Genomic DNA, 11854 nt, shown 5'->3' on the forward strand with positions numbered 1-11854 from the left:
CGGGAGCAGTGTGCTAGGCTAGTGGGAGTTTTCAATATTTTCATACTGTTACGATCACGTTGACGTAAAAGCAAAACAGTTGTGCAGTAGTGCCACTAGATGGCTCTGTTTAAATTCCTTAGAAATTCGCGTTTACGTTACGTGACAGTAACAGTATCAAATTGCCACTAGGCCCTCAGTAGTAAGGGAATTCACATAGCCGTGTAAATAAGTATTCGAGTGAGGATCGAGTTGATGTCATCCGGCGGCGGAGTAGAGAACAGAAGCAGCTCCAGGAGGCCGCGGCTCGCTACGAAGCACACGCTTGGCAGAAGCAGTAACAGCTTGCCGAATCTACCCGCTTCCTTCTCCGCACAATGCCTCTGGAGTTGACTTAACGTCTTTTCTTGGTAAATCTCTATTTGTGCATGTCGCGAGCAGTCTAAAGCGTCTGGAATAAAAAAAAAATATCAAAATCGGACTACTCAGTAAAATATTACAAGTGTAAATATGTTAAAATTATAGAAATGTTTATTTTTGGAACATTTCGATTTTTTTTTATGTATACTTAATTTTATACAAGCGAAAGTAAGTCTGCCTGTTTGTTATCTTTCGACAGCTAAACCGCTGGAACCGTTTATAAAATGTGGCCTTTCAGTAGAACATAGGTTTGTTTTTATGCTAAAAAATGGGATTTTAATTGGTTATTTTTATTTATTTAGTCCATCCCATTTCCGGGCAAAAGTCTCCCAAACTAGCCACATTTTTGGATTATGGCTATTTGGAGTCGGAGTTTTGGCTAATGTGGACGTAATTCCTCATGATTTCCGGTAGAAAATAATATCAAAAAATTACGTTTTATGCTTGAAAAGTTGAGAATGTATAGCCTGGCAAGTTCGTTGATAACACTCCCATGATATGCGGGCGACAGGGGGAAAGATTACGTGGGTGTGAAATCGTGCGTGCGGGAAAGTGACGTGCATCAGTCGTGGGTTTCATCGCTTCACGCCCCCCGGCCCACGCGCAACATCGGCAGTGTTACGAACGATGTTGCCAAGCTATAGATGAATGGAGTTCAAAGTCACCTGTGCGGAATAGTAATGATGTTTTCAAACATTCGAACTCAGTTTTATCTAGTCGGCATAGCGCAATCTTCTTGAACAGTGTCGACATTTTTCGCAGTTCCTCCTTGATGTTTGGACGCTTTGAAGTGATAACTGATGACACGTGATCTATGGATATTATTACAGTACATTAATATACCGTATTTCTTATGAATTAATCTTGAAACTATTATAGAAAAAGATAGTCTTACGATTAAAATGAATTAATTCGTACGGTTTTCATGTAAATAGTCACTCCCAACTAGGATATCAGCATTAACAACCCATATTCGGGTTCAATATAGAACATGAGTCTTCTCACAGAATTTGAGGGGTAAGGCTAATAGTCCACCACGCTGGCCCAATATGGATTGCTAATCCGTATTCACACACGTAGATAAATAAGAAATTTCTCCAGCAAGCAGGTTTCCTCGCGATGTTTTTATTTCACCGTTTGGGACACGTGATATTTCATTTCTAAAATGTACGTAACTGAAAGTTGGCGGTGCATGCCCTGGCCCGAATTCTACCCTACGTTCTTCAAACCAAAGGCAGAGGTTATCCACTGGGGTATCATGGCTCATTGTCTTACAGAAGAGAATATTTACCTACTTAGTTTAAATTAACCGCAAGCATGGATTTTCATTATGGACCGAATAGACTGACTGACTTATTATAATACCTAGTTATAGCAATACCGCCTCGTTGGTCCAGTGGTTAGCCTATGTGGTTTCAAATCACGAGGTCTTGGGTTAGAATCCTGGGTTGGCGTATAAGATAATGAGTTTTTGTGTCCTCCAAGTCAGTTAAATTTTCAATCCGGGGTTGGAAACTTAGTGGTAACACCACTAATTTCCCAAATCCAGCGTGGTGTTTTATTGTATTGTACTCTCTCTGTACTCTTCTATTCGTATATACCTAATGATGGCCGCTAAAAAGGCCGTTAATATTAACTAAGAATGATGATAACTCACCTTCGTCAAAATAAAAGGAACACTGTGCCGAGTGCAAAATGAAAAGTTCTTTCCAGTTGCTGTGAAGCAAGCAAGTTTGTTCGCCGTATGACAATTGTTCGAACGTCATAATAGTGTGCAACCACTTTATCATGGCTATCAACAATTTGGCAGACGGATCATATAACTCTATATCCGGGATCACAGAGTGATGTTTTATCTTGTAGTCGATATTCTCCTCACGATTTGGTATAGCATCTATTTGGTCGCCTCTGGTATCTTTTATCTGTTCTACTATAATGGAGCCGTTTTTAACCATTTTCACTGCATGCTGGTATTTCTCATAATGCTTTGCGCTTTGATGTGTTGGCAGTTCAATATTACACGGCGAATGCTGGTGTGTAGTGTAATCTAAAAGCAATATTAAGGACCTGTTTCACGAACTCCTGACAAGTTCTGGCCCAACCAACGTAGCCAAGTAGCACATCAATTCTCTTACAACGATCGCAAACGCTAACTAGAAAAATGTATGGGAATGACATTTGCTATCGACAGGTCACGTGATCAAGATCTGTCATTCCCATACATTTTTCTAGTTTTCGAAGCGTTAGCGATCGTAGAAAGAGAATCGTCGTGCCACTTGGCTACAAGGACTGGATAGTATTTATTTATTTATTTATTTATTTTATACACATATGTCATATATAAACATTACAGGCTTAACCTAATGTGTTTATATAAACTATCTATAATTACTGCATTACTTGTACGTATCTGCTAAAAGTCCTGTGAAATTCAGCAGGCGAGGAGAAAAACAAATCTAAAAACGTGAAGTTAAACAAACGTATAAACGTGAGTTAGTCTCTTTCGTTTATGTCAAATGGTAAGGACAAAAGAAGTGAACAGAGATATGCTACCAAACAATTGTTATAAGGTGAAACAGGGCACGAGTAATTCTGGACATTTCAAAAAATTTGAAACATTTAAGCGCGCCTCCAGTAAACAAACAATTTAATCTAAATCTTTTATCTAAAAAAAAAACATACATACAGGCGAACGTAGAACCTCCTCCTTTTTGGAAGGTTAAAAATAAATAATTAGCGCGTTATCCAGACGAGCGAGTATTAGTTGATAAATTTTTTAATTAGTTGATAAATCGCGACACGACGCAGTAAAATCTATACTAATATTATAAAGCTGAAGAGTTTGTTTGTTTGATTGAACGCGCTAATTTCAGGACCTACTGGTCCGATTTGAAAAATTCTTTATGTGTTAGATAGCCCATTTATTGAGAAAGGCTATAGGCTATATATTATCCCCGTATTCTTACGGGAACAGGAACCACGCGGGTAAAACAGCGCGGCGTCAGATAGTGCATGTATGTTTAAACGCCCGACTGGATTACGCGCGAAAGATTTTGTCGACCTTTATTTCTTTTTATGCCTGTCTCAAAAGACTATGAATGTAAAATAGGTACACAGATACAGTTATAATGGTCATATATAATCAGTACACATCATTAAGTAAAAAATTCGCTGAAGCAAACCGGATTTTATTGACGAAATGAAAAAACAAAACCTTCGCGCAAAATTGTTCATTAAGCAAATCGCAGCTTTGTGTTAACCGACGAGCAGTCACTTTCTTTGATTTTCAAAATACGTATTGATAGGTTATTATGTGGGTAGGTAAAAATTTCATTAAAAAAATTTCATGTGTAAATGATTTCAATCTTACTGATTAATAAAAAGTTAGCTTTAAATTATTTCTTACTTGTTTCTTCTTTACGATAATTAATTTTGTTCGCCTCTTCTGAGCTAGACACTTCATCTTCTTTTACCTTCTCGGGTATTTGAGAGTCTGGTTTTACAGATAAATCACTATGGTACAATGATTGATATAAACTGCAGTTCAAGCTGTTTGGAATCGTTTCTGAAATACAAATAAATGGGTTATTTTTACAAGCTGTCGTCAGTAAAGCTTAGATTAAAGGCACTTACTAACAGCATCGTGAAATTGAAACTTATTTGATGATCTACTTTAGGACACAGACCTCTTTCGTCGTAACTTCAACATTATTTAATATAAAATATTTTAATAAAAAAAAATCAATCGACATCAAAAACATAAAACATACTGATTAAACTAAAAAGCAAAAAAATAACATTAAAAAAAAACTTTTTTTGAAGTCCGTTATTAATTTTAATCCGTTATTTCTCAGGGATCCCGTCATCAGATCCTGATATGGTGACAATGAGACCACTTCAGGAGTATACACTTTCAAGCGAAAAAAAAAATTCAAAATTGGTTAAAAAATTACGAAGTTCTGAGGTAACAAACATTAAAAAAAAAGAACATACGCGTCGAATTGAGAACCTCCTTTTTTAAGTCGATTAAATTTAGATCAGTTTACTCGTTGAGCAATTTTCGAAGAACACATCCATTTTTTAAATTTTCGTTTCCGTAAAAACCTTTTTAAATAATATTAGAAAGTGTAAAAAAAGAAGATTCAAACAAAAGAACAGACATCGCTAAGCTGGTGTTTTAAACCGGTAAGGTGGTTTCCAACTTCTGGCATATCTAAAGAAAATATCTTAATTACGATTATTATAGGAGGATGATGGTATACTTTTTTTAGAATTGAAAACAACCATTTACCTACTACTGAAAGAAACTTAACAAATAAGTTAAATCATAACGAGTATGTACTTACTTTCTGAATCACTACACAACGTGTTCTCGGAGTTTATTATTGAAGGGTAAAACATATTTGTCGGCAAATATCCGGGATGCGGCATAGGATAGTGGACAGGGGTCGAGAATAGCGGAATTTTGAATGGATTGAAGGATCCGAGTGCATTTGAGTTGTTAAGAATTCCTAGGTTGGAGACATCCATCGACATGGATTCAGTGACCCTCGCAATGTTGGCAAAAGGCGCACTTTCTAGTACGGAGTTATGCATTCTATCGGTAAGGGTGGTGTAAGGATATGGGGGGATATTGGGTAGCACCATGCGGTTGGGGGTTGGTAAAAAAGGCGCTTGTCTTGTTAAATTGTATCTCAGTTTTTGAAAAGCTAGTTGATGCTGGTCGACCATTGGACGTGGCGCCCGCTCGTGTTGTACCGCTGAAACAAAAGTCAGTATTATAATTTTATCTGAGGTTTAATGAGTCAGTACAAGGCCCTTCTTCCCTCTTTATATAATACTGGATAAGTAGTTTAGACCTAAAATAATATGTAACTAACCCACTAACAATCTATAAAACTTGTAAAGAAATAAAGCAATTTTTCTTTTTTTTTTTAGAAAAACGGAACCCTTTTAATCTCACTCGCGCAAATTTTAATGTCTGTCTGTTTTCTCCGATGGGATGTAACGTGAATAGGTAAAATTTGAATATGTGGGGCACTTATAGAAGATAGAAAGTTGAAAAAAAAACTTTTACAAACTTCATTTTGATACATCATCATCAATGATAGGTGGATTTTAAAAATATTTTTTTGGAATATAAAAACATTACATTTTAAGTTATTTAAAGAAATAGACGAAAATTGACCATGCCCTTTTTCTCCGAAACTACTGTATCTAATTTTATTATAGCTTAGATCTACGCTGGCCCAATGAGGGTTGACGGGTTAGGCTTGATAATATTTGGCTCATTTAACGATCATGAATTCATGATCATGTGATAATTATCGGGACTGATCAAAGTGATCTTCGAGTTACAGAAACCGCACCATCAATCTTCCAACACCGGGTTGACAATTTGTACTGAAAATTTCTTGGAAAAATTTAGGTCAGTAGTTCATAGCCCGAAGACGTCTTACCAGTCGCAACTTTGAAGTAAAGCCACCTGACCTATTATTAACTATAGGTATTTAAATTTAATTTATGCATAACTTCTTAATTTATTAAATAATTCGTTCGTTCGTTATCAACCCATATTCAGCTCACTGCTGAGCTCGTGTCTCCTCAGAGAATGAGAGGGGTTGGGCCAATGCGGACTGGCAGACACGCAGAGAATTAAGAAAAATCCCTGATATGCAGGTTTCTTCCCGATGTTTTCCTTCACCGCTTGAGACACGTGATATCTAATTTCTTAAAATGCATAAAATAACTAAAAAGTTGGAGGTGCATGCCCCTGACCGAATTCGAACCCACAACCTCCGAAATCGGAAGCAGGGGTCATATCCACTGGTCTATCACGGCATGTATTGATTTAATAATTGCTTAATTAAAATTAATAGGCCTGATGTTTAATTGAAAGGATGGATCCCTTTCAATTAAACATCATAAGCTGGCAATTCGAAAACATTTTAGACACTGACACAATTTTAGTCACTAACGAGTGTAAGCAAATATTATGACAAGTATAAAGTTCAGAGTAGTTCACACCGCGAAGTTCCCATTCACAATACATAGCAGATGGCTTGCAAGCTTTCGGGTTGCGTGATCAATTTGATGTGCAAATATAAACAGCCGGGAGTGCGGGTGACACGTTACTTATCAAGTGACATCGCGAAGCGGAAATCTCTTACCGTTCGTCGCAAGGGTTTATACGGAAGCATGGATCTTGTATCCTGTGTAACTCTAAAATCCTTGTATGGAAGTTAACGAAAAGCTCTTCTGTAACCTTGATTTCACATATATATTTATACACCTACCAAGTTTTAACAGCGACCCTCTGCATCTTATTTTTTATTCAGTTTTATTCAGACCTCATTCGCACGGGAGTTAAAAAAGCGATGCGTTATAACCCAGCGTTGGCGGGCGTAGCGTATTGTATGAAGTTGTTAGGATAGTTAGCTTAAATTCCTTATTTTTATCGAGAAAAAATACTTTCTCAATAAAAAAATGAAAAGTTGAATAAAGGTCTATTTCCAACGCCCAAAACTACGACCGATTTTGACTACGACCTCACTTGATGTGACGATGCAGTCTAAGATGAAGGCCAGCACCACCTACCAGAAGATATGTCGTTGTGTGCATCAGTCCTACAGACTTAAACGAATTAAAAAAATCTAAAACCCTAAATGTGCGAGCTGAAAATTCGATTCCCAAGACCTCTCTGTTGAGAAGATGACTCACAATAATTGTTAACGACGTAGGTTCAAATTCAAGGGGAACTAATACAATTCTTATTCAACAATATTTTCAAGAATTAATGTCATTAAAGAAAGCAAGAACAACAACAAACATTCAAATTACGCGCGTAAAACTTAACCCGTCATAAACACTCGGGTAAAAAGAGGCGGGAATTGCGCATTCATCTTAATATCTAATGGATTTTATATTTTACGTGTCCAATTTCTGTATTATAGTGTAGATAGAGGAAAATCGAGCGCGTGTGAACGCCGACCCGCGGTGTGATCGGAGGGCTGCCTCAAGCCTCCCCCCTCGGCTTTTTTCCCGTCACTCTCTGACACTTGTGTACCGCAAATACTTGAAATGTCTCCTAATGGAAAAGACATGCTGCTAGGAGGATGCCTGAATAAATACTTTATTGAGACAAGTGCCCACTTGTTCTGTTCGCGTTCAATTTGGTATAAACGATCTCAAAAAATCGGGATTTGTAAGAGTATGAAATGGGGCGAAAAATTGTTATAGAACTATTAACGGTTACGAGCGTATAACTAGACAGGAAAAAAATGTTTTTTTTTTTATAATATACTAGCAGACGCCGCGCTATTTTACTTTGTTCTCGAAGGAATACGGGGATAGAATATAGCCATAGAATATAGCTAGATAGAATATTTCTTTATCAAGATCTCCAAGACTTATGACGAGGTTACTACACCATGGATGTGTTCCTTAATGATAAAGATGCTTTGAGGCCGTTGGATCAGCTTCCACCTTTACACAGGAAGTAAAACTATAATAAATTGTAATGTCATCAATTGTATGGTACTCATTTATAACGTGCCTTTCTATGGGCAAAATAATTTTTTAAATCGCTTCATAGGTAGATGCGGAGATTACTATCTCACAAACCCACAAACCTTTCCTCTTGATAACTGTAATATTAGCATAGCTTAATGCTAGGTAGGATTGCGACAGATCGTTAATAATAATCAAAATCATGCCTGATGGATAGCAATGATGAACGTTGGAACACTTTTGTTGGAACACACTTGTCTACAAATTGTCTTGTCTTCACATTTCAGTCTTCAAGATGCTCTAAACAAACGTGTAAAGAAATACTAATAAAATAAAGTATAGTCGAAATCTTTATAACGCGCGGGTTGATGCCCTGCCGACGCTGCGCCGCGAAACCGAGGATACCTAAAATCTAGTGTAGTCTAGCGCTCTCATTATGAGAGGGTTTAGGCAGACTTCCTACTCGTAGAAAATTTAAGAAGATTCTCAGGTATCCTGGTTTCCTCATGATGTTTTCCCTTCACAGTTTGAGACAAGTGGTATTTAATTTCTTAAAATGATAAGTTGTAGGTGCATGCCTCTGACCGGATTCCAACCTAGGCCCTAAAGCTGACGCTTTAACTATGTGTCGTTTCAGTCAATCTTATAGCGAAAAGCCTCAACCAATAATTTATCGGAGCCCAGACTATTAGTTTTGTTTGAGCTTTCAAAATAAAATTTATAATTAAATAAGAGACATTGTAACTTTTAAAAATTAAAAATAATAAAAAACTCGACTGCCTAACCTGCTCGCACCTAGTCATCATCCACGCGTATTTCGTATAGCTAATAATAGATAACGTTTTTCTAGATGTAGATTTTTTAATATGGCCTTGATATACCATTTTGATATCCTCTTGATGAGATGAAAGTTTGATCCAGGTGAAAAAAATATTTTTTTTTAGTTACCTGGAGTCTATAGCGTCTCAGAGTCGTGTTGGTTTTTTATTAACTTCGCCTATCTAAGAACACTAATTACGAATTATAATCTAAGACACATTAAGACAAATCTAACGATATCATAATAACGCAAATCCGTTCAGCGGTTTCAAAGATATAAGATAATAAAGAATATTACATACATACAAACATACAAAATACGCGCGTAAAACATAATGCAGTCGGGTAAAAATAATAATTCATACCGTCTTTCTTCATGTTGACTCGCAGGCATTTCGAGAAACGGCATGCTTGGCATTGATTTCTTCTGCTGACGTCCACAACACACCTTCCATTTTCTTTACAAATATAGTCGAGATTCCTAGAGAATATTTTCATTCTTATTATTACCTTCATGTTTCCCGATATAAAGGGTCTTGAGAAATGTACACACAGACACTAAATGAGGTACAGAGGTACGGAATCTTTGTGGTTCCTATTTCGAAAGTTTGGAACCTTAAAAAGAATAATTTTTAAGGCTTTATAACCTCAAAAAAGCGATAAATAACATATATTATTATACCTGCTGATCAGTTTAAAGGCGGTGTAGTTTAAATCATTGTAGTGATTTAAAATACTGATATAATAAGTCCACCTCAGAAGTATACCTCCCTTTCAAACGAAAAAATAATCATCCAAATCGGTCCAGGCCAAGACATTATATTGTACCTACGTACAATGTATGTCGTTGGTCCAGGCATCTTTTGGTAATTGCTTAACATTCGAGTACATACAACAAAATAAAAAAAACATTGATAACCTCCTAATTTTTTTTAATTCGGTTGAAACTATTAAATTAGACATGTTGATGATATTTTGCCGCTCACCGTCTTATACTTCGTTTGAAGAAACCTCTGCAGCCGTCGCACGAAGGCACCCCGTAGTGCTTGCCTGAAGCTTTGTCACCACACACCCGACACAGCGCTTCCGGCTTTGCTTCCATTATCTAAATGTAAATATTTAAAACATCATTAATAATTATTCGGCTCACAGCTGAGCACGAGTCTCCTGTAAAAATGAGAGTGATTAGGCCAATAGTCCACCATGCTGGCCAAACGTGGATTGGCAGACTTCCCACGCGTAGAGAAATAATAAAATACTCAGTAGTCCTTCACTCTTTGAGACAAGTGATATTTAATTCTTTAAACTACACATAAATTAAAAGTTGAAGATGCATGCCCCGGACCGGATTTAAACCTACGAACTAAGGGAGAGGTCATATCCACTGGGCTACCACGTCTCAACCCCTATTGGTAGACATAAAACCCTTTACTATTACTACTATATTTTTAATAAATAACAAACGCTAACTGCGGGCTTTATTATAAGGCTCAAAGTCACTCAGCGGGCGATGGAGTTAGTTATGCTCGGAATTTCTCTGCGTGATCGAATCAGAAATGAGGAGATCCGCAGACGAACCTAAGTTACTGACATAACTCAGAGAGTCGCGAAGCTGAAGCAATGCGCATGCCCCATAGTTCGAAGAGCCGATGGACGTTGGGGTCTAAAGGTCCTGGAATGACGGCCTTGCAGCGGAAAGCTCAGTGTTGGTCGACCCCCCACTAGGCGGCCGAGGACATCAAGCGGGTTGCAGGGAGCCGCTGGATGCTGGCGGCTCGAGACCGTTGTACATGGAAGTCCACGCAAGACGTCTATGCCCATCCGTGAACGTCCATCGACTGATAATGATTATAATGAACTATTTTAAATGTCTCCTTAAAAGCTTGGAGATTAGATCCACCATGTTGCTCCAATTCGGTTTGGTGGGTTAGGGTAGATGGTTGACTCTTTAATATACTCTCTATGAGGGATCCTTATGGACTACGGAACCCTGAAAAAAAAGATTAATAACCCTTTTCATAACCCGGCCTAGGGATCGAATCCAGTATCTCGCGAATTCATGATTCAAATCACATAACCGGTTATGCACTGGACATTACTGGATTAATGAGGCAATTATACGGCACCATTATTAATTATATTAATATACATAACTAGAATTATATTATTTACTTTACGTTTACTCATTTTTCTACATTACTACAATACTTACTTATTACTTATTGTGAGAAATAACATTTTAGATGCATTCAATAAGTTTTCTCTTAACTTTTTGCATATACTGTTAAATTATAAGAAGCGACACTTGTATGTGGCGCAACTGAAAATTTTTACTCCTACCCGCTAACATTGTTCAATGTGATTGTTTGTTTTAATATTAATTTATGTTTGAAGATGAATATATGTAGATTGTAAAACTTGGGCATGAGGAATAATAACTCACTGTAATACAGTTTTATACTAGTTCAGGAGTTGTTTTAATTTGTACCTAGGCTTCACACATCTTCATATTGCAATAAAAAATGTATTTACTACCTACTTAGCTATTGTACTGTTAAAAATAATTTCTATATGTAATTTGTACATGTAAACATTCATCTTTATTAATATTAGTAAAGATTTAGCTTAAAGTACACATTATTAACTGTAACACTTTTCTACAATAAATAAATAAATAAATAAACCATTATTAATACCAGACAGATAAATATGATTTATTTCGTCTACAATGTTGAAATGCAACGCCGATATTTGTTGAGCACTCGGATTATGTAGCGAGTCATATTACATTGGTTGATTTTTCCACGAAACGTATGTGTACGCTAACACAAATAAAAAACAAATATAAATATTTATACTAATATTATAAAGCTGAAAAGTTCGTTTGTTTGATTGAACGCGCTAATCTCAGGAACTACTGGACCGATTTGCAAAATTCTTTCAGTGTTAGATAACCCATTTATCGAGGAAGGCTATAGGATATATATTATCCCTATTTTTCTACGGGAACCGGAACCACGCGGGTGAAACTGCGCGGCGTCACCTAGTAAATAATAAAGTAAGATAAGTATAAATAAAAAACAAACTCCTGAGTATTTTTATTGAATATAGTTTTCATTAAATAAGT

At 36.7% G+C, this 11854-nt stretch overlaps 1 protein-coding gene across 1 annotated transcript; it reads right to left on the bottom strand.

The window, feature by feature from the left end:
- Positions 1-68: 68 nt before the first annotated feature.
- Positions 69-9829, bottom strand: LOC112046360 (retinoic acid receptor RXR-alpha-A-like). The gene is made up of 7 exons (XM_024082988.2): positions 9714-9829; positions 9093-9208; positions 4746-5159; positions 3806-3964; positions 2057-2446; positions 1065-1211; positions 69-430 (listed from the first exon to the last, which is right to left on the bottom strand). The coding sequence occupies exons 1-7, from the start codon at positions 9827-9829 to the stop codon at positions 192-194; spliced, it is 1581 nt and encodes a 526-aa protein (XP_023938756.2). The 3' UTR covers positions 69-191.
- Positions 9830-11854: the final 2025 nt, after the last annotated feature.

Source organism: Bicyclus anynana, chromosome Z, assembly GCF_947172395.1.
Source record: "Bicyclus anynana chromosome Z, ilBicAnyn1.1, whole genome shotgun sequence".
In the NCBI taxonomy this organism is placed as follows: domain Eukaryota; kingdom Metazoa; phylum Arthropoda; class Insecta; order Lepidoptera; family Nymphalidae; genus Bicyclus; species Bicyclus anynana.

What these genes read in the sequence shown, in the direction of transcription:
- LOC112046360 (XM_024082988.2), bottom strand. Translation starts at nt 9,829, where the DNA reads ATGGAAGCAAAGCCGGAAGCGCTGTGTCGGGTGTGTGGTGACAAAGCT. An exon ending in TTATCGTAAAGAAGAAACAA is followed by an intron (nt 2,447 to 3,805) that starts GTAAGAAATAAT and finishes TATTGCTTTTAG; the next exon opens with ATTACACTACACACCAGCAT. An exon ending in TTCCTTTTATTTTGACGAAG is followed by an intron (nt 1,212 to 2,056) that starts GTGAGTTATCAT and finishes TAATATCCATAG; the next exon opens with ATCACGTGTCATCAGTTATC.